At 42.1% G+C, this 22,404-nt stretch overlaps 1 protein-coding gene across 2 annotated transcripts in view; it reads left to right on the top strand.

Moving 5' to 3' along the window:
* Positions 1–22,404, top strand: part of NDRG1 (N-myc downstream regulated 1) — a 67,340-nt gene that overhangs the window by 42,406 nt on the left and 2,530 nt on the right. For both annotated transcript variants that reach the window (XM_081949868.1, XM_081949869.1), the window contains exons 4-15: positions 3,301–3,406; positions 5,572–5,692; positions 6,306–6,368; positions 7,820–7,880; positions 8,701–8,787; positions 10,581–10,637; positions 12,346–12,449; positions 14,050–14,106; positions 14,963–15,014; positions 17,588–17,635; positions 19,804–19,839; positions 20,701–20,752. In XM_081949868.1, coding sequence (XP_081805994.1) covers positions 3,301–3,406; positions 5,572–5,692; positions 6,306–6,368; positions 7,820–7,880; positions 8,701–8,787; positions 10,581–10,637; positions 12,346–12,449; positions 14,050–14,106; positions 14,963–15,014; positions 17,588–17,635; positions 19,804–19,839; positions 20,701–20,752 — 844 coding nt within the window. The remainder of the gene's footprint in view (positions 1–3,300; positions 3,407–5,571; positions 5,693–6,305; positions 6,369–7,819; positions 7,881–8,700; positions 8,788–10,580; positions 10,638–12,345; positions 12,450–14,049; positions 14,107–14,962; positions 15,015–17,587; positions 17,636–19,803; positions 19,840–20,700; positions 20,753–22,404) is intronic.

Here is a 22,404-nt window from a genome sequence, read left to right as displayed (position 1 = left end):
TGGGTACCTAGACTGCACTTCAGTGGTGGGTTCCAGATCCCGTTGTAACTGGTATGGCTGCAACGGGATCCGGCGTCCACCATATGAATGCGCGCAGAGTCCTTTCTTCTTGTGACGCCTCCGCGATTTTAACGATGAGGTTAAAAGTAAGACATGAAAAATACTTCTTGATAGAAGAGGACATTTGTAACTCATGGTTGAGACCTTTTCTCCAAAGCACCCAAGGGCAGGACAAGGAAATAATGGATGGAGACTAATCAAGGAGAGATGCAACTTAGAACTAAGGAGAAATTGGCGGACAGCGAGAAGCTGTTTAAAGCTTCATCACTGCATTTGCACTTGGAGGCACCTCATTTTTCTGCTTAAGCTCCTATGAGTCTGTAGCCTACATTTACTTATTTACTTAACCCATACGGTTGCCCATCGCACAAGAAGCGACTCTGGCAGCGTACAACAATCAAGAAAACAACAACAAGCGTAACACAATCATTATAAAAATATTTTAAAACTCCTGATAAAATTAAAAACACTACAAAGATTAAAATACACAAAGCACCCTGCTGTAGTTGTAAGACGGGCTTGTCTGGACAATGATTATCATCCTTTGCAACTCACACATGCGCACAATGTTTGCTGAATGGCAGGACCCAGATTACTAGTGTTAAGCCTCCTTTAAATCTGATTTAAGGATGATGTCGTGCAATAGTTTCCTTGCTGGGATTCAGGGCTTAGGCAGGGTAGCCGCTTGGCTATAAAAGCCAGTTTGCTGCCCAGATCCCAAACCAAAGCTGATATTTATTTTTCTCGCTGGACTCGTTGTGATTAACTTCAAACTGTACTTTCTAAAAATGGTGCTCAATGTGGAAGACACGGCCTATTTGTTGCATAATGCTGTAAGTATTTTGGGAAGGAAAGGGAAGATAGAAAGCCAGAAACAAAACAAAACAAAATTGTTGTTACTATTGCTTGGAGTTTCAAAGTGGTGGAGGGGTGGTAAATTTTGGAAGCTTCCTTTTTCTTTGATTGCTGATGACAATATCTACATTTATGACTGACAGGAAACATTTATGATAGATTTTTTGCATAAGAGAAAAATGCATGACGTGGCTTTGATGGTTGGGGAAAAAAATGGATATTAGGAAAAAAATGAGCTGCTTTATAATTCTTTGTGTGAGCGATAACTTTGTAATCATACAATAGACAATCATACATAATAGTATGTATTATGTATTTTTATATATACTATTATGTATCTATAACATAATAGTATATAATCATACATAATAGTTACAATAGTTAACCATACAACACTGTCAAATTGTCTACTAAAACATTATTATTATTATTGTTGTTGTTGTTATTATTATTACTATTATTACTATTATTACTATTATTATTATTATTATTATTATCATCATCATCATCATCATCATCATCATCATCATCATCATCATCTTCCTTCCTAGTACCTATCTCTTTCCACTGATGATTAAACCATGTTGCTTGTAACTTTAAAATTTATATTGTTTTATTTGTTTCCTAGTATAATATGATTGCTTATTAGTAATCTAAGAATATCACGAAGTGTTGTATCTTGCGATTCTTGATGAATGTATTCTATTTTATTTTTATTTTTGTTCTCTGAGAGCATATGCACCAAAGACAATTACACTTGGCCAATAAAGAATTCTATTCTATTCTATTCTATTCTAGTTGTATTTGCAGCAAAGGAAATTAGAAACTTGCTTCTTTTTATTTCTTTTTATCCTTTTTTCCTGCATGTTTGTTTTTGCCCCCCTTCCCTTCTCTTTCTTTGTTGTCTCCTGAATTAGTTCATGGAAGTTTTTATGTTCATTTTAAAACTTTTAGCTACACACTCACAGAGTAAACAACTGTGACCCGTTGTTCGTGTATATTCTCTAATTCTCTAGTACCGAAGCAATTCTAGCAAAGTTTAACAGCCAGCGTTCATGTAGCTAATCGTATGAATTCTGCAAGGGAGCAAAATGATGGGCAAATATTTCCATTGGTTTTTTAGCCCTCTGCATTTCTTCAGATATTGATAACATCCTTGCGCTGATCAAATGTACTGAGGCCATTTTGCTTCAGCAAAGTTATTGGCTCATAATACCTTCATTCAGGCATCTTAACAATTTCAGCCTGTCGATATGACCAAAGATGGATACTATGGAATGCATAGTTTCCCAAACATCTGGCAAAGACTGGGTTGTGTCTCCCCAATATTTTCTAGATGATGGGAAAGAGAGAATTGGTCGACTTTATCTGATGGAAGTTGGCAATCTTATGAAGTCATGCAGTAAGCTTGCAGAGAATCGTAGTAATAAAGGAGAATATTTGTAGCTCAGGGCGTCAAAGTTCCAACCGATGAACCCAACCAAGCAAGGCAACTGTTGAGATGTTCCAATTGCTGAATGCAAAACTTTATTGAGTATATCATATCGGCACAGATTGAAAGCAAAACCAACTCTACCTAATTCCCGTGGGTTTCACATAATTAAAGAATAGAATCTCCCTCTCCCTATGAGTGCAGATTGCATTGTCCAATTAGATGGCCAACTTTCATGGAAACTGGCTAAGTCTTTGTTGAACATCTGGTTAGGTGACCTTGGTTCCCACAGGAGGATTTCTTGCCGCCGCCTGGAACTGGCATGCCAAAGGTGGCTCTCCCTCCCTCCTATTATTGTGGCAAGCTGAAAAGCGGCAACGGCTGCAACAGCAAAATCACACGTTGAAGTTGACACAAGGTTGAAATGCTGGTTATTTGGTGCTCTCCAAATTTGGTTGTTTTCTTGCAGACGTTTCATTACCCAAACTAGGTAACATCATCAGGGCTAGAAGGTCTCTATTCTCCTGTGCACTGCTTGGAAAGTCCAAGCATGGGTTAAACTTAGCCTATCTGCCCGGGATTGAATTGGAAATCTGATGATGTTACCTAGTTGGCTAATGGGACGTTTTCAAGAAAACAACCAAACTCGGAGAACACCAAGGAAGAAATGGTGGTCAACTCAACTCCCAGTTTGATCCTCTCTTTAATTTTTACTCCTCTTTATTCTGACCAAATGGCCCATTACCAAGGACTTCTTTTGCCCTTATAAGTACAGATTGATAATTTGTCATTTTTTTGAACGATAACGCTTGCAGGTCTTGTGAATAGAATCCGGCAGAACTCCTAAAAGTAGCTTTGACTGGGGCTACCAGTTGTTGAATGTTAAATACTTGGTGGGATTCAGAAGCCTTTTTGTTGAGGTGCAGATGGCTAATGCTGCCTTTCTCCCACAGGAACAAGACATTGAGACGGTCCATGGGTCAGTCCATGTGACCATGTGTGGAACACCCCGAGGAAACAGACCTGCTATTCTAACATACCATGATATTGGGTTGAATCGTAAGTGTGTCCTCTTGTGTTGTCTTTCCCATTCTTATATCTACCCTGCAGTGGAGAACTTCTTCTTTCTGGCTTAGCTATTCTTGTTTTGTGAATTGTGATCTAATGTAGTTTTTCCGAATGAGGTATCCATCCTGTTTGATGGGACTGCAATTCCCAGGATTCCCCCCCCCCCCAAGTTTTATTTGTTTTATTTATATAACATCCATTTTTCATCGAACAGTGTGTGTTCTGGGTACAATTGTGCTTAAGCAATCATATTATACATTTTTGTTGTCATAATTCCTCGCCATCATATTAATAATATAATAACATAATAATATTGTAACATTAATATTTATTAATATAATTAATATAATTTCAACCTAAGGCTGTCTACTGTTGACATCACCCCATTCCTAAGAGGTCCTTAAAGGGGGCTTGCATAAGCGCACCAGCGTGCCTACCGTCCCTGTCCTACTGTCTCCATTTATTCCTTCCCATTTACTGTGTTCATATGTTCTCCCTAGTGGTGGAGGCAGCATCCAGGCTGGGTTAACCTTCATCCACTCATCGCGAGGACTGAGTCTGGTAAAGTTATTAAGCCATGCTCCTGTTGCTAGACATACCCAGCTTTTGACTCAGTCCCTCGATGGGGACGGCTGCGTCATCGGCTTTCTCCGGTAATAAGGAAGCATTGGATGTTGATTTAAAAGCGTTGGATATTGACTTAAAGCGTTTGTGAGTGATTAATAGGGAGTGCCAGAGTCAGTGACCCCAGTATTTGAGGCCCCTCGTGGGACAGTGAAATTGGAGGGGGTCTGAGCCTCTAAACCCTGTCTGTTTACATTATACCTGTTATCTTTTGCATGTTTGACAAACTAAATTAAATAAATAAATCTTCTTTAACAACTCTCCTCTTTACCATTTCCTCCAGTTGTATTTCCTCCTTTCCAACTTCTATTATTTAACCATTGATAAAATACGTCCCATACCAAAAAGCATTCCGTTTCTTCTTTATCCTTATTAGCAAGGGTTAAGCAGTCTAAAATTTTCTTGATCGCATGCCCCTCAAGACGGGATCTCATCCTCTTTCCACTGTTGCGCAAATACAATTCTAGTTGCGGTTGAGGTATGCAAGGTCAAAGTATGTGGTCTTTTTATCGTATGTCTCAGGTTGAATGACCAACAAAACTATCTCTGGTTTCAAATCTATATGACTGCAATTCCCAGGATTCTCACCTACTTTCCAAGCTGCCTGGGAATTCTGAGAGATGCGGTCCTGACATACCTGAAGAGTAAAAATTTAGAACGGCTGGTGTTAACGCAACATTGGCTGAGTTCACATATGCTAAACTATGTCTTGTTTCAATTGTTGAAGAAGCTACAATGGCATGGCCAAAAAAAGGGTTTGAAAATCAATATGCTCACTGCATTATGGCTTGGACAACGCAGTAGGCAAGCCCATTCAACAAATGTTTTTATTAATTTTTGTGAGTTGCTCAATAATTTATGACGGGTGGAAATTCCTCAGTTGAACCAGAACGATGGTGAATTGGTCATGCTAAAAGTGTGGGACTTAAATTTTAGGAATCCCTCATCAAATCTTCGCTATAGCAAAGTCCACTTTGCATGTGGCTACACATTAGCGGAGGGCCAAATGTTGCTTTTAAATAGACACTGCATTTTCATACAGTGAAACAGATCCGTTAGAAAAACCACAAGAAAATGGTTTTGAGATTTTTTTCCCCCTTTTCATCCAGCAAGGGTCTCTTCAACCAGAAATGAGCGTTGTGCAAATTTGCAGACCCAAATGGATGAAAAATTGATGAAAAGCTTGACTTGGGATAGTAGTCCACATATTCCCACTCTGAAGAAAAGCTCTTTTTTCAGATCTGAGTTGCAAAAAAAAAAAAAAAAATGCAGAGAAATAAAGCAGGCATCTATACGGGCTCGCTCTCCTGTGAAAAACTGCCTTTCCTAAATGGGCCCATCAAGCCAAGGCTGACTTTTTCTGGAATGTAAATGTCTCTCTTTTCCTAATGTGCTTAGATGGGACCTACAATACCTGTCTGTTTCGCTGTGCAATAAAGTTGCAAGGGCTCCGTTGTGCAGTTAGAATGTCTTCTTTCCCACGTTTTGCCTGTTTTAGTAACGTGGCACCTCTCCTTTGCTTCCCTCCAAAGACAAGACGTGTTTCAACCCTCTCTTCAATCATGAGGACATGCAGGAAATCACACAACATTTTGCAGTCTGCCACGTGGATGCCCCCGGACAGCAAGACGGAGCGCCTTCCTTTCCGCCTGGGTTAGTGGCCCCTACTAACTCTGTGGATTTTAATTGGGAGGTTTTAGCCTCGGTTCCGAAGCGATTCATATGGGAAAGGGGGGCGGTGGGGATTCTACTGGCCAGGGTTTTTTTGTTGTTGTTTCTGAAGCATAATTTTTAATTTCCCAAGTCTTATTTTTGGGGTAAAACTTACTTAACAAATTTCTCACTTAGCAACATACATTTTGGGCTCAACTGTCATAAAAGGACTACCTGTTGTGTGCGTGTACGTGTCTTTGTATCAGAGATGTGTTGCTCCCAGTTTGGCCCGGATCGGGCGAATCAGTAGTGGAGGCAGTGGGAGACTCCGCCCACCTCCCCAGGCACTTCTGCGCATGTCCAGAAGTGTTGCGTGCATGCGCGCACAGATGTGAACAGGTAGTAAAAAAAAATAGAAACCCACCACTGGAGTGTGTGTATGTATATATGTGTGTGTGTGCATAAACTCTCTTTATTGATATCAATTTATACCACTTGATTTGTTGTTGTTGCCTTCCTTTCAGGTTTGAGGTGATCAACCCAGAATGAAGTAGAACAACTACTTCTCATGTTTTGGAAGACGAGTTACATATTTCTAACATTTGTTTTATAGGTACATGTATCCTTCCATGGACCAGCTGTCTGAGATGCTTCCCGGGGTTCTAAAACAATTTGGGTGAGTAGAATAGAATATCTCAAGTTTTTTCCAATCAGGCTTTAGAGAAACCATTTTCCTGTTCCCTCACAGCATCCCCCAAACATCTTAGAAAACAGTAACATACCTGTCTTGTTTTCTCTGGTGGTTATTAGAACTGAAGAGGTGTTAGAGTCCATTTTACTAGTGGTTGAAGGACTCCACATCTCTCTCATCGGGCTGGTTAATTGGGAAAATAAAACATTCACATCTGAGGGCCGTAATAGCAGTAGATGGCTTGAAACTTCTTCTTTTAGAAGCTGCCACCATCCCAAAATATATTTTATTCTGATACAATTCCACTGGCGGAGAAATTAAATAAACTCCCTCTGGATTGTGTGTTTGGTTTCTGAATTAAAAGTGTTGACTGGTTATTAAGCAATATGTTTATTTTAAATTCCAAGGCCACACTTGGAGTACTGCATCCAGTTTTGGTCGCCACGATGTAAAAAAGATGTGGAGACTCTAGAAAGAGTGCAGAGAAGAGCAACAAAGATGATTAGGGCACTGGAGGCTAAAACATATGAAAAACGGTTGCAGGAACTGCGTATGTCTAGTTTAATGAAAAGAGGGACTAGGGGAGATATGATAGCATGTTCCAATATCTCAGGGGTTGCCACATAGAAGAGGGAGTCAAACTATTCTCCAAGGCACCTGAGGGCAGGACGAGAAGCAATGGGTGGAAACTAATCAAGGAGAGAAGCAACTTAGAACTGAGGAGAAATTTCCTGACAGTTAGAACAATTAATCAGTGGAACAGCTTGCCTCCAGAAGTTGTGAATGCTCTAACAATGAAAGTTTTTAAGAAGATGTTGGATAACCATTTGTCTGAAGTGGTGTAAGGTTTCCTGCCTAAGCAGGGGGTTGGACTAGAAGACCTCCAAGGTCCCTTCCAACTCTGTTATTCTATATTTTATAGTCTAAATTTCAATATAAGGAAAACTCAGTTTTATTTAACTGTTTGCTTTACTGCCCAGCAGCCTCTTTCAGCTTCTAACAGAAAGCAATCTTCTTTTTGTTGAGTTGTGTAGAATCTATTCTTCTACGAAGAAGTCTAAAACTCGCAGAGCTAATCTTTAAACTAGTCAATATGATTGAAGCAAATATTTGTGTACAAGAGCTAAGACTGAACTATTTACCCTGACATATCTAGAGCACGAGGTCAACTCTTAAATCTTCATGCCATCTTTAAGGCTTTGTGCTGCAACAATTTTTGTTTGCTTTTTTGTCGCTTTGTCCAAATGACCTCCATTCTGTTTCTCTGTGGACATGGAACAATATGCTGAATGCATATTGAATATGAAATAGAATATCCACAAGTGGAAGGCATTAGGAACCAATACACAACTTCACATTCCTTTTTAAATATGTATGTATGTATGTTTGTTTGTTTGCTTGCTTCTAACTTGCTGAAGTTTTCTTTTTCTTTTTAGATTGAAAAGCGTGATCGGAATGGGAACTGGCGCTGGGGCCTACATTTTAACCCGATTTGCTGTAAGTTGGGAACAGGGGTGGTTGCACATTTTGTACAGCTACTATAAACTTAAGTACAATACACTGTTTTCAGTTTCACATCGTCTATTCTTAATTGAATAGCAGGCATCCAGTATCAAAACAAACAAAAATCAAAAGGTGACGTGACTTCTTCCTACGCAAAGAAAGGCTGAGATGTGAGCAGCCAAAAAGTACAGAGTGAAAATATTTCACAATATTTCTGTAGGAGATGACCAGGCTGAGCCTGAGGGAAGGGTTAAATGTGTCATTAGTCTCGAGTCCCTTCGTGCCCACGAGAGGTCTAAGTCCAGCCCACCTTGAATTCCGTTGAGTGTTATCTACCTCCCATTGGCTTTGACTGTTAGTCGTTCAGATTCTTGTAGAGACCGTTAGCATACGCTAAACCTACATGTTCATCTGAACTGCCTGGACTCCTGATTTTTCTGCCCTTGGCAATTTCTCATATATTCCCAACTACAACTGAAGAACCCAATTTGTGGGTGACAATATCCCTCTGACATGCATGATTCCTGAAACAGACCCCCTCCCACATGGCATGGTTTTTGCCCTGGAAGACAGTAAAATTATCTTTAAATAAGATGGTCACTGGTTATGAACTGGGCGGCCATATCTATTTAATAAACAAATGTCCACTTCCAACAGATCTTCAGAATGATGATATGGGGAGGGCTGTATTTCTTTTCCCAAATGACGGGGAAAACTCCTCAAAAAAAAGTCCCCAATTTTTTTACCTCAGTCCCCCTCCCCCCTGCCCCCATCATATCTGGCTTGTTTGCTCATGTGCCTCTTAAATCCACAGCTTAACTACCCTGATATGGTGGAAGGGCTCGTTCTTATCAACGTCAATCCATGTGCCGAAGGGTGGATGGACTGGGCAGCAACCAAGGTAAAGACATCATTTGTGTAAACTTACCTTAAAACAGACCAAGGTGTGTTTAGAAGTGCAGGGATTACAGAAATAAACATTTGGATTTCTCCTGGACTTCGAAGCCAAGCTATTGTTGTTTTTAATGTCTCTTCATCCTTCAAAACTATAGAGCTGTGATGGCGAACCTATGGCATGCGTGCCAGAGGTAGCACGCGGAGCCCTCATTGTGGGCACACACGCTGTCGCCAGCTGCTTTTCGGGTTTCCAGTGCGCGCATGTGCGCCAGCTGGCTGGCACGTACAGGCCACTTGGTCTTTGGATCTTTGGCATGCCAGCTTGCCTTCTCGCTTGCCAGAGCACTGGAAACCCAAAGACCAGCTGGCATACATGAAAACCAGCTAGTTGGTACACATGCGCATGCCAAAAATCCAAAGACCAAGTGGTATGTGTTGTGGCCCAGCAGGATCCGGTTGAGCTGCCAATGGACTCAGATAGCGAGGAACCATATGAGTCTGCCCTGGACGATGTGGAGGACCCTGTGCAGGGTTCCGACTCAGAGCAGGGACCAGAGAGGCTGGTTGGCCAGCAGGAGGCGCCTGAAGCATGGAGCAGAGGGGAGGATCAAAGGCAGTTTGTCCCTGATGCTAGATTGAGAAGGGCTGAGAAACAGAAGCAGCAACTCCGTAGGCAGACTCATAGAAGATGATTCAGCAGAGGTGGTTGTGGATTGGCCCCTCCCAAGAGAGATTCTAGGTGAGGCGTTGGGAGGGGACATTTGCAGGAAACAACCGTTCGAATTAGTAGTTAAGAAAATCTATGTATTCTAGCCGTGTCTGTTCGTTTGGACTATCTGCGTTGCTTCATTTGAATTATCTGGGTTGCTCTATTGAACGTGAGTTGTCTGGGCCCTCAGCCAAAGGATTCGTTATCTTAATAATTAAACAGTGGCAAACAGCCAAGCCTGTGCTCTGGTTTATTCACAGGCGTGGAGAGGGGGGTCAGAACAGGTATGTATGCACCGGCCAGCTGGTCTTTAGGTTTCCCACACTCCGGAGTGCCAGAAATCCAAAGACCAGCTGGCTGGTGCACTGGCACACATGCACGCTCATGTTCCGGTTTGGTCACTCAGTATCGAAAAGCTTTGCCATCACTGCTATAGAGTGAAGGAACTCGTAAAATGTAAGAGTTCAGTGTATCCTTTCAGGGCCATACATTTAATGGGGGAAGAAAACGCACTTCTTGATGTGCAGGTAGTCCTCGACTTACGGCCACAGTTGAGCCCCAAATTACTTTTGCTAAATGAGACATTTGTTAAGTGAGCTTTGCCCTGTTTTAAGACCTTTCCTGCCACCATTGTTAAGTGAATCACTGCAGTGGATAAGTTAGGAAACTGGTTGTTAAGTGAATCTGGCTTCCCTGTTGACTTTGGCAGAAGGTCACAAGAGGGGAATCCCGTGACCTCCAGACACTGGAACCGTCATAAATATGAACCGCTTTCAAGCATCTGAATTCTGATCATGGAGATGCTACATACGTCATAACTAAGAAAAACGGTCATAAGTTCACATTTTTTCAGTGCCGTTGTAACTTTGCAACGGTCACTAAACGAACTGCTGTAAGAAAAGGGCTCCCTGTATATAATTGGTTGTATTCGTTGTATTACAATTTTGTAATTTTGTTGTATTTATTTTGTACAATGACAATAAAGACTATACTGTAATTGATATGCCAATGTGTTAACTTGACTGAGGTAATGGTACATGATCCCTGGAGTATTTGAATTAACATACTTTTTTAAAAAAAATGTCTAGATTTCTGGATGGGCTCATGCTTTACCAGACATGGTCATTTCACATCTTTTTGGCAAGGTAAGCCTTCGTCTTCAACCATCATCCATTAAAATATAAAGCTCAACCTTCATCTTACTCCTCTCTGCTCAGGATGCTAAGAATTGATTGTAGCCAAGGGGTGCCATCCATACAATTGATGGTCTCTATTTTATGGAAGGGATGCGGTGGCTCAGTGGCTAAGACACTGAGCTTGTTGATCAGAAAGGTTGGAAGTTCAGCAGTTCGAATCTCTAGCACCAGGTAACGGAGTGAGCTCCTGTTACTCGTCCCAGCTTCTGTGAACCTAGCAGTTCGAAAGCACGTAAAATGCAAGTAGAAAAATAGGAATTATCTTTGTTGGGAAGGTAACAGCGTTCTGTGCGCCTTCGGTGTTTAGTCATGCCGGCCACATGACCACGGAGATGTCTTCGGACAGCGCTGGCTCTTTGGCTTTGAGATGAGCACCGCCCCCTAGAGGCAGAAACGACTAGCACATATACGCAAGGGGAACTTTTACATCTATCTATCTATCTATCTATCTATCTATCTATCTATCTATCTATCTATCTATCATCATCTATCTATCTATCATCATCTATCTATCTATCTATCTAAAAAGCTGGTGGGCTTTTCAGGATGAAATGAAGGAAAGACAATCTTTGTATGCTGCTGTAAACTGGGAAATATTGGGATAGTTATGTGTTGGGATTGTTTTCATGTTTTCAACATCTGCATATTCACAAACGGGCCATTCTATGTATGTAAAGTTACAATTACTGAAGAATAACGGTGTTGGAAGGGTCCTTGGAGATCATCTAGTCCAATCCCCTGCTCAAGCAGGAACCCCAGACCATCTCAGACAAATGGTAGATACGATAAAAGAGAATATTTGAAGCTTAGGGTTGAACTGTGGGGTCCTGGATGCTCTCTTAACTTAGTTGTTTGCTTCCAGCATTTCATTACCTAACTAGCTAACATCATCAGTGCTAGAAGGGAGCAGGGTTTGCTGTCTGTTTATATACAGACGGCTTGCCATGCCAGTATTGGTGGGAGTGTGCATTGTAGTTCCCCAATTAGGCTCTTGTTGAAAGTTCATCTCTAACCTTGTACACATGCTTCAGTGGTGGGATTCAAAAATTTTTTACTACTGGTTCTCTGGGTGTGGCTTGGTGGGCGTGGCAGGTGAAGGTTACGGCAAAATCCCCATTCCCTCCTGATCAGCTGGGACTCAGGAGGCAGAGAATAGATGAGGTTGGGGCCAATCAGAAATGGTATTTACCAGTTCTCCGAACTACTCAAAATTTCCGCTACCGCTACTCCAGAACTGCTCAGAACCTGCTGAATATCACCTCTGACAAGCCTATGTGAACTTCTAATATGACATCGTTAGCACTTTCCGTTCATGAATAAATCGGCAAGCTCTCCTATTTAAGCTTGCAAAAACATCCTGCTGAGTCATTGTTGCTCTTTCCAGATGTTTTCCAGTGGTGGGTTTCATATTTTCTTACCACCAGTTCACCTTCCGCACATGTGCCCAGCCTTCCGCGCATGCGCTTTGCTCGCGCACGGGCCTTCCACGCATGTGCCCAACCTCAAAAAGGTGAATAAACAGGACAGCATAGAGCCGGGATAGGCGGACAGGCCTAACCATGATTTCCGCTACCGGTTCGGGCGAACCGATCCACCTTTGATGTTCTCCCTTTCCTGGTCTTAACTGATATTTGATGAGAATGTTTCTTAAACCTAGGAGGAGATTCACAGCAACCACGATTTGATCCATACTTACCGCCAGCACATCATCAATGACATGAACCAAAGCAACCTCCACCTGTTTGTCAACTCTTACAACAGGTAATAACGCCTCTGAGCTTTTCAGAACGTTTAGGAAAACATTTGCTTCTGCTATTCAGGGGGCGAATCAGTCAGAGGATCTGAGATTGTTTTGGAGATCTTGCTACCCAGCTCTGAAGAGAAGCTTACCGTATTTTTCGGAGTATAAGACGCACCTTTTTACCTCAAAAAAGAGGCTGAATATCTGGGTGCGTCTTATACACTGAATACAGCATTTTTTTTCCTCCCGAAACACCGCCCCTTCACCAAAATGGCCGTGCATAGCTGGTAGGAAGCTTTCAGAGAGCTCCTGGGGGCTGGGGAGGGCAGAAATGAGCAAAAAACGGCCCATTTTTTGCTCAATTTTACCCAGCCCCCAGGAGCACTCTATAAGCTTCCTAAAGGCTATCCATGCCATTTTTATTTTTAAAAAACGGGCCCATTTTTGCAAAAAAACAGGCTGTTTTTTGCTCGTCCCCACCCCATGGAACACTCTGCAAACTCCCTAAAGGCTATTCATGCTTTTTTTGGGGTGGGGAGAGAAACGGCCCCGTTTTTGGGAGGATTGCAGAGTGCAAAAACTTTTTTTTTTCCTCTTCAAAATCTTGCTGCGTCTTATACTCCGGTGCGTTTTATACTCCGAAAGATACGATGGTTCTAAGCTTGGAATTCCCACTGACATTTAAACTTGTCGATGAAAACCTCCTGAAGGAAGAATTCCGGAGAGAGGGACAGAGAGAGAGAGAATATTAAAACTTAAGAGTGATACATCTGATTACATTTGTTTCCTTGTGTTGAGTGGGATTTTCAGATCCGGGCATTGTGCTTTTAACTTTTTGAAATAACACTGAATTCAAGTGGTGCTTGAGCTACAACCACAATTGAGCTGTTGTAACTTGATGCTCCACAATTGAGCATCAAAGTTTCTGTTCCTAATTGGGACACCTGTCAAGTGAGTTTTGCCGCATTTTATGAACTTTCTTGCCTCAGTTGTTAAGTTAGTAACATATTAAATGAACCAAGCTCCCACATTGAATTTGCTTGTCGGAAAAGGTGATCACATGGCCTTGGGACAAGGGAACTGTCATAAATATGAACTAGCTGCCAATCATATCAGTTTTGATCATGTGATCACGGGGATGCCGCAACAGTCATAAGTATGAAAAACAGTCATAAATCCTTTTTTCAATGCCGTTGTAATTTCGAATGTTCATTAAACGAACTCGTCCTGGGTAGAGGCAGATATTTCTCTCTCTGGGCACCCTGAGAATAGTATCTGCTGAACAAAACTCCACATTGGTGACAGGAAGGGCATCTGGCCATTAAAACCCTCTGCTAGCTCCATCCAGTTGCCCAGACTCCACCCCACGAGGGATGGTGGGGTCGTCAAATGAAGATGATGACTAAATGAACTGTTGTAAGTCGAGAACTATCTGTACTCAGAATTTAATTGAAAGCCAGAATGCCAGATTAGCAGTTCCGCTAATCATCTCGTTTAGTTGGGAATACACATTAGCCACAAGTCTCCTATTGACAACTTCTTCGCACCTTTTGGGGGAAATGGGCTTTAAAAGTTGCATATGTGATAACTCCTCACCATTGTTTCCTGTTTGTTTTGCAGCCGAAGAGATCTAGACATTGAGCGCCCAGTTCCAGGAGTAAATGTGGTTACTCTACAGTAAGTTTTTGTCCCAATCATCCTTTTAATGTTGGGTTGGAAAAGGAGACATAAGCGTTTCCTTCTTTTTGCAAATGGCAAAGATCCCGGTGATATCAACACATTGCAAAACACACAGAGGGAATGCTGGCTTACTAAAATACGTTTTAACAGCCCCTAGCTAATGTAAGCTTCATCAAAAGCTTTTAGTTGATCTTCCCAAAACCCTAGCATAACTCATATTGTCCTAAGTAAATTTTGATCCTACTTAAGGATGACCGTAATAATTCAGCTGTATTAGAAAAGGAAAGGAGGAGTGTAGAAGAGAGAGGAGGGGAGGGAAAGAAGAAAGAGGAAAGGAGAGGAAGGATGGAAGGGATAGAAAGAGAAGGAGAGAGGTAGGAGGGGGAAAGGAACAGAGGAGTAGGGGAGAGGCAAGGGAAGAAGGAAAGGGAAAGGAGAGGAGAGGAGGAAGGAGGAAAGTAGAAAAGGGAGGGAGGGTGAAAAGAAAAGAAAAAAATGGGGTGGTGATAATACAAAATAGATGTATGGGATGGTAAGCAAAGCAACCCAGAATGTATATTTTAGCCTTTTTATATGGAAAAACAAATATGTAAAAGCGATAAAGATAAATAAGAATAATAACTATGTAGATGTATTTCTGTAACTGTATATAAGAGAATACATTTTTTTGTTACAAAAATTAATTTAAAAAATTGGCTGTATTTAGGTTTTTCCAAAATTGAAATGGATTCATCTTTCTCAACAAGTCAACACCTTGAGTTTGAATTGGGGGAACCACAACCTCGGTCTGTCTCTGATAACAGTTTAACGAAGTGCAAAGCCTCGGAATCTTATTTCAATTGTTTGCTTTCAGGTGCCCTTCTCTGTTGGTGGTTGGAGACAGCTCCCCTGCAGTTGACGCTGTGGTAAGTACATAATAGCAAAGGCAGGAAGTTACATACATAGGTACGTACGTACCCTGGTTTCCCCGAAAATACAACCTCCCCGGATAATAAGCCTAATCGGGCATTTGAGTGCATGCTCTAAAATAAGCTCTCCCCTGAAAATAAGCCCTCCCCTAAAATATTTAAATGCATGCACAGCTGGTCCCCGCCATTTCCTGGGGAGAGGGGGGAACATGTCCCACGCGCCCCATATGCACCTGAAACAACCTCACAGGCCACTCCCGCAAACCCTAACTCCTAAGCCCCTTCTCTTAGTGGCAGCCGCAAAAAGAGCGCCAGGCCCAGTGATGCTAGGGCTGGCAAGAGTGTGCCAGAAACAGAGACAGAACTTCCGCCCCCCTCTGGATCAGCCGTGTGCCAAGGTTAAGGGGCCTCCTGCACCTCAAGAATAATAAGACCTCCCCGAAAATAAGGCCAAGCGCTTATTGGGGGGGCGCAAAAGAAAAGAAGACCCTGTCTTATTTTCGGGGAAACACAATACCTACATACATACCCGTGTTTCCCCAAAAATAAGACCCTGCCTTATTTTTTTGCCACCCAAAAAGGCACCAGGTGTTATTTTCAGGAGTGATGTTGTCCACTGACTCACCTCGCTTGTGGGCATCGCTTTCTACCTCCTTTTTGCTGTCAGAGGCCTTTATGAATTTCTTCTGCAGCTGGCAAGGCTTTGCTGAAGACCTCTACTGCAGAGGCCTTCAGAAAAGCCTTGCTGGCTGCAGAAGAAATGGGTTGGCAAGGCAGGGGTTGGAGTGTACTGGCTGCAACTGTCCGAAGGTAAGTAGTAGGGCAGCTCCACCACCACCACCACCCGATCCCCACCCTAGCTTAATTTTTACCTCTGCACCCTGGAGTGGGCGGGGTCTTAATTAGGGTGTCAGTGGTCCAAATATCATCCAGAATTAAATCAGAGTCCAAAGCAGAGCTTTCCTCAAAAGTTCCAATTTATTAAGAGAGACCTGTTGGTACATCTGTGGAAAACCCGAATCTGAAAGCTTCCTGGGTTTTCCCCACCCAGTTGAAAGTTCATGATCTTGTCCCCACACCCACAAGTTCCATCACATGGTCCAATCTTCCTCTGCCACACTGGCATTTCCACCCATCTAGTTCCGGTCAGGTGCAGAGATGCAGAGACAAAGAATGACCTTGGGCTTCTAGAAAGGAATGTTTTATTTTGACAACAATACATTCTACAGTTCTACTCCTTACTATTCCCCCTCCCAATTACCCACTAATGAAACAGCATAGTAAAATAATAGTGTGTGGCAGGCCAAAGATCCTAAAAGGAATATGACTGCAGGCCTACATAGGGTTTATTTTGGGGGTAGGGCTTATATCAGGCACATGTAAAAATCAAGCTAGGGCTTACTTTTGGGGTAGGTCGTATTTTCGGGGAAAACACGGTACATACATACACACCCCCGGTTTTCTTCTGAGCAAGCAACCTCATTCAGTATTTCTCTGTAAGGATCACAACCTGTTTATTTTAATTCCTGCCCTCCAGGATTTGAAATGCCATGTTTCCCTGAAAATAAAAGAGGGTCTTCTTTCGATCCCCGAAATATGGACTTGGCCTTATTTTCGCGGAGGTCTTATTATTTTTGAGGTGTAGGAGGCGGCGAGCGTAGTCACCTCATGGCTTCTGCTGTGGTGCAATATTTTCAGGGTGGGCTTATTTTCGGGGGAGGGCTTATTTTAGCCCGTGCGCTCAAAAGCCTGATTGGGCTTATTATCCAGGGAGGTCTTATTTTTGGGGAAACAGGGTAATGTCCCCAACAGTTCATTGGAGTTACTTGAAGATTGGAGGGAAAAACTAAGTTTGGGAAATGGCACTTTATTTAGGCCTAATAGCCCAAGCCTAATATTATACCAGTTCCTAAGGCTTACACATTAAAATATTAAATAGAGCTCACCTGGAATTCTGGATCCTGGGTCAAGATAATTCAGTCCTATGAGTTTATTGCCATCGTATCCTTCTAACTTTCGGAGATAAGATAGACTAGCCATCACAGGCTGGTACCTTGGAAATAATCCCAACCATTGTATTCCTGACCCGTTTTGGGTCATATCAGATAACATTGAAGAGTAATGATTTAGTTGACGTTACTCATTAAGCTTCGTAGATAAGTGAGGGAGTGAACAGGTTTGTCTGTTCCTGGACTAAGGTGGCAGCCACTAGGTATGAGCTGTGAGAAGTAAGAGCTACTTACAACAACGTTGAGGATGTTGTGATGAAGTAGCCGAAGCGTGGGAAAGGGTATACAAGAAACAGATTTCAGGGACGAGCTACACGAAAAAGTATTTATGTCATTTCAAATTGAGGACTCAAAAAAAAAAAAAAAGATCTAGTTCATTACCAGAATCGTTAACACACTTAATCACAGCCTTATCTTCTTGCCCCACATATTCAGTGAAAAATTCTTACTAGGCAATTTAGTTCTTACGGGAATTAAAAGCAGTACTTACAATCAACAATGAGAGTTTCTCCCACCATCTAAATAAATTTCTTTCCTTCTGTCTCTTCCCTTTCCTCACAGGTGGACTGCAATGCTAAACTTGACCCAACAAAGACCACGCTTTTAAAGGTAAGCCACCTCTGGCCCAAAGCAGAGCTCTTGGGATTGGTGTGAAGAGTTCAGATTTTTTGAAAAGGACCAACCTTGGCCACTTCAAGACCTGTGGACGTCAACTCTCAGAATTCATGACTGGCTGGAGAATTCCGAGAGTTGAAGTAGCCAAGGTTGGACACCCCTGGACGACAGAGTGTTTTGATCCAGGTGTTAGTAGTTAGAGCAATCCCTCTAGGCTAAGAGAAACGCTACACTAAGCAAGTAGTAGTGAAATCAAAGAGAGGTAGGAAGCTCAAGGCTACAAGTATGGAAGTCACTCTTCCTTCTTGACTGACAGAAATCACTGACCTATATTTTTGGCCAAGCACATTAGGGTTCTTAAATATAATTAGGGGTCAGTAGATAATACTACTATGTTTAGAAATTCATCCCATAATAGATTTTAATCCTGCTCGGAGGGAAGTGTGCAGGCTCACGTGGGAAACATGCCCCATTTCATTGATCCGTGTCAAGCTTAATACAGTAAACACTTAAGAAGATTCTGGGGTTGAGAAGTTTCTTCAGGCATTATGAGTGCTGCCAGACTTTTCTGGAACTCAAAGTCTTCGTTCACATCCCTCATTCTATATTTAGTCTTTGGGTTGGGGCGGGGGGGGGTGTCACTTCATATTGTTGATGGGAGGTACAGTTTGAACTACTTTATAATGCCTTGGTAAGGCCACACTTGGAATACTGCATTCAGTTTTGGTCGCCATGATGTAGAAAAGATGTGGAGACTCTAGAAAGAGTGCAGAGAAGAGCAACAAAGATTATTAGGGGACTGGAGACTAAAACATATGAAGAACGGTTGCAGGAACTGTGTCTAGTTTAATGAAAAGAAGGACTAGGGGAGACATGAGAGCAATGTTCCAATATCTCAGGGGATGCCACAAAGAAATGGGAGTCAAGCTATTCTCCAAAGCACCTGATGGTAGAACAAGAAGCAATGGGTGGAAACTAATCAAGGAGAGAAGCAACTTAGAACTAAGGAGAAATTTCCTGACACTTTGAACAATTAACCAGTGGAACAACCTGCCTCCAGAAGTTGTGAATGCTCCAACACTGGCAGTTTTTAAGTTGTTCGATAACCATTTGTCTGAAGTGGTGCAGGGTTTCCTGCCTAAGCAGGGGGTTGGACTAGAAGACCTCCAAGGTCCCTTCCTACTATATTCTAGAATTACAATTTTTCCTTCATTCCTGATCTGGCGAGGTGGAATGCTCTTCCAAATTTTTTCCTGCCCATGCAAATGGTGGAAAGAGAATTATTTCTGTCTAGTTTAGGAGTTGGGCCATGAGTCAAAAAAGGCTGATGGATTCGAAGGATTGTCGAACCTGAGATTCAGTTCTGTTTTGGACATTTGGTAATAGCAAAATCAACAATTGGTTGTCCTGAATTTTCTCTCAAACTGTAGAGACATCTCAAATGGTGTAATTCCAAACAAGAATTGCATTTCAAATCCAATTGTCGTTAATTTAGTTAGTGTATGCCAGTGATGGCAAACCTTTTCGGCTTCCATTTAGCAAATACCGTATTTTTCGCCCTATAAGGCACTCCGGAATATAAGACACACCCAATTTTAAAGGAGGAAAATCTAGAAAAAAAAGATTCTGAACCAAATACTGTAGTAAAATATTTTATATCAACTGTGTAAAGTTAACAGCAGTTTAAGAACAATTTTATGTCAACCATGTAACATATTAAGAACTATCTTTACTCTCATTAACAGTCAGTAAAGTCAGTAAACAGTGAAAGTAACAAAAATAAGGCTGTAATGTTTTTATTCGCACCCAGATTTTCACCCTCTTTTTGGGAGTAAAAAAGTGCGTCTTATAGGGCGAAAAATACGGTAAGTGTCTTCTCTACCCTTTTACCAGCAAACATTAGGAATCTGCAGCTGAAATGGAATATTACTTTTAAAAAAACCTCCCTTAAAATTCTTCTGAACAGGCTTCTAAGTGAGCATTATATCCGGAAATCTTTGGTGCTTCTCACAATCCAATGATAACATCCATTTTTCCTGTGTATATGGTTGTAGAATCAAGTTTTGAATTGCGAGTCAGGGCAAGTAAGATGGTATTGTTGAGTGAGTAGGATTTTTTTTTTCTTAAATTAAAGCATTACTGACTTTTTTTTTCTTTTGCAGATGGCTGATTGTGGTGGTCTTCCTCAGGTTTCCCAGGTGAGAATTGGTTTTGGGGAACAACAGATAATGAGTCCTGAGGAGAATTTCACAAAATGTTGGCCTATTGCAAATCAAATCCACTTATTTATATTCACCCTCTGGGATGGAAAGCCAAACTCCCTAGGTAGAATTGAGAGCCATTTTGGGGTAGTGGTTAAGGGACCTGGCTAGAAAGCAGGAGGCTGAGTCCAAATCTTGCCTTAGCCATGAAAGCTGATTGCATGACTTTGGGCCAATCACCAGGAGGCTTTGAATTCTAGTCCCGCCATAACCATGAAAACCAGCTTGGGTGACTTTGGGCCAGTTACATTCTCTCAGCCCAACTCACCTCACAGGATTGTTGTTGTGGGGAAAAATAGGAGCAGAAAGTTGTGTTGTTGTGAAGTTGTGTCCGACCCATCGTGACCCCATGGGCAAAGTTCCTCCAGGCCTTCCTGTCCTCTCTGGAGTCCATTTAAGCTCACGCCTGCTGCTTCGGTGACTCCATCCAGCCACCTCACTCTCTGTCGTCCCCTTCTTCTTTTGCCCTCCATAGTTCCCAGCATTAGGCTCTTCTCCAGTTGTGTTGGATATGTTTATTGCCTTGATTGATTTATAAAAATAATAAAGGCTGGAAGTAAATTAATAGCCAACTAACTAATCAGACTCAGTAATGTGTAACCGTGCCAAGAAGACCTCCTCAAAGGTTTTAGTGTTGAGTTGCAGAGATAATTAAGCTGGCAGTTCTTCCACGGCTCTAAACGTATTGAATGGATCTGAGATCTTTTGTTTTGACTGCTCTTTGTCCAATCTCCTTTTGGGGGGAATATTTAATAACAGGTAATTATTACACTCACATGCTACGTTTCCTTTTTACAGCCTGCCAAACTTGCTGAAGCTTTCAAATACTTCATCCAGGGAATGGGATACAGTAAGTAGTTGTTGTCTTAAAAAAAAAATGGCTAAGTTTCTGTAGCCAGGTGGGTGTGTTTGTGTGGCTGAAAAGGTGTACGATGCCTTCAATTGCTTTTGTTTTAGAAGTCCCGATAGATCCACCTGATAGCCTGCTTTGGTCGCTGTTGTCTCTGGAGGTTTTGTGGTCCTCTTTTCCTCCCGTCGTCTTTCTAAATTATTTCCTTAATCGCAAAACACTTCTAATCGGTAGATTTGTTTTGTCTTGGGGGTTCTATTGTGGTTGTCGGGTTAGAAAAACTGCCTCAGAGGGCACACAAATAAAGCCTATTCTTTGGAGCCTTGGCTGTGGTCTCCAGAGCCTCTCCGTATATCATTTTTAACACGATAAAAGTTGACCATCATAAACAAGGGAAATAGTTCTGTTAACTATGTAAGAGTTAGCGGAAGGGGTGGCAGAAGTGGGGATGGATCAAAGGTGCTTTTTCAGGAAGCAACTGGACTTTCTTGGGTTTTTTTTTTCTTTTGAAGACATTTTGCTTCTCATCCAAGAAGCTTCTTCAGCTCTGATTAGATGGTGGGGAATGGAAGGATTTATATTCCTTTCAGACAGCTGGTTATTTGCATCCTTTTCCAAAGGGTTATTAAAGCACTTGGAGGTATATCTATGTCTTCAAGGTCACCTGAGTAGTCCTCCTGGTTCCTGTGACCCTGAGGGCACTAATAAACCTCCACGTGGCTTCAACAACCCTCTAAAAGGATGCAAATGGCCAGCTGTCTGCAAGGAATATAAATCCTTCCATTCCCCCATTATCCTATCAGAGCTGAAGAAGCTTCTTGGAAGAGAAATGAAATGTATTCAAACGAAAAAACAAAAGTCCCGTTGCCTCCTGAAAAAAGCACCTCGGGACAACCAGGATCTGGAATGGCTGAGAATCTCTACAGACTTTTAACTGGGGGTGGAGTTAAAAGAGGCATCACTCTAGATCAGTGGTTCCCAACCTTTTTTTGGCCACGCCCCACCTAAACAGCTCTAAAATCGTGATATCCCCCCCTCCCCCGGTGACATATAATTCTTACTTTACTCAAAAAGTGAACTCTACTCAGGCGGAGGAAGCCCCAAAAGGCCATGAACGTGGTCTAAACAAGGTTGAAATTGCCCCCATTAAAAATCAAATTGCCCCGCTGTGGGGCCTGGGTCCCACGTTGGGAACCACTGGTGTAGAATGTCTATGTAGCCCGGGGGGGGGGGGGGGGTTGCTACCAGCATTACTGCTGGTTTAGCAAGCAAAAAAAAAATTCGGCACAGGTGCGCATTTACACCTACAAAGGGCTGCACATGCGCAAAATGTTAGAAAAGGGGGGGGGGTTACATTTCTGCAATGGAGATTGTTCTGCTCATGCATAGAACCAAAAATCAAGATGATGCCGCTGAGAATAGAACCGGTTCGGGTGCGTGGGCAGCTGAGTTACTACCTACTCAGCAGAACCAGTCCAGACCGGTAGGAACCCACCTCTGATGTAGCCACACCGTCCAAACCCCCTTGGATTTTTTTTGACCTCCTATCTAATTCCAAGAAGGTAGTAACCACTAGCCGAGAAGATTCCTATCCATGAGTAGTGATGAATCAGATTACCGTATTTTTCGGACTACAAGACGCACCTTTTTCC

The sequence above is a fragment of the Natrix helvetica genome (assembly GCF_964273705.1).
Source record: "Natrix helvetica genome assembly, chromosome: 4".
NCBI lineage: Eukaryota > Metazoa > Chordata > Lepidosauria > Squamata > Natricidae > Natrix > Natrix helvetica.
The sequence above is the reverse complement of the archived record's forward strand: the minus strand, read 5'-3'. Positions and strand labels throughout refer to the sequence as shown.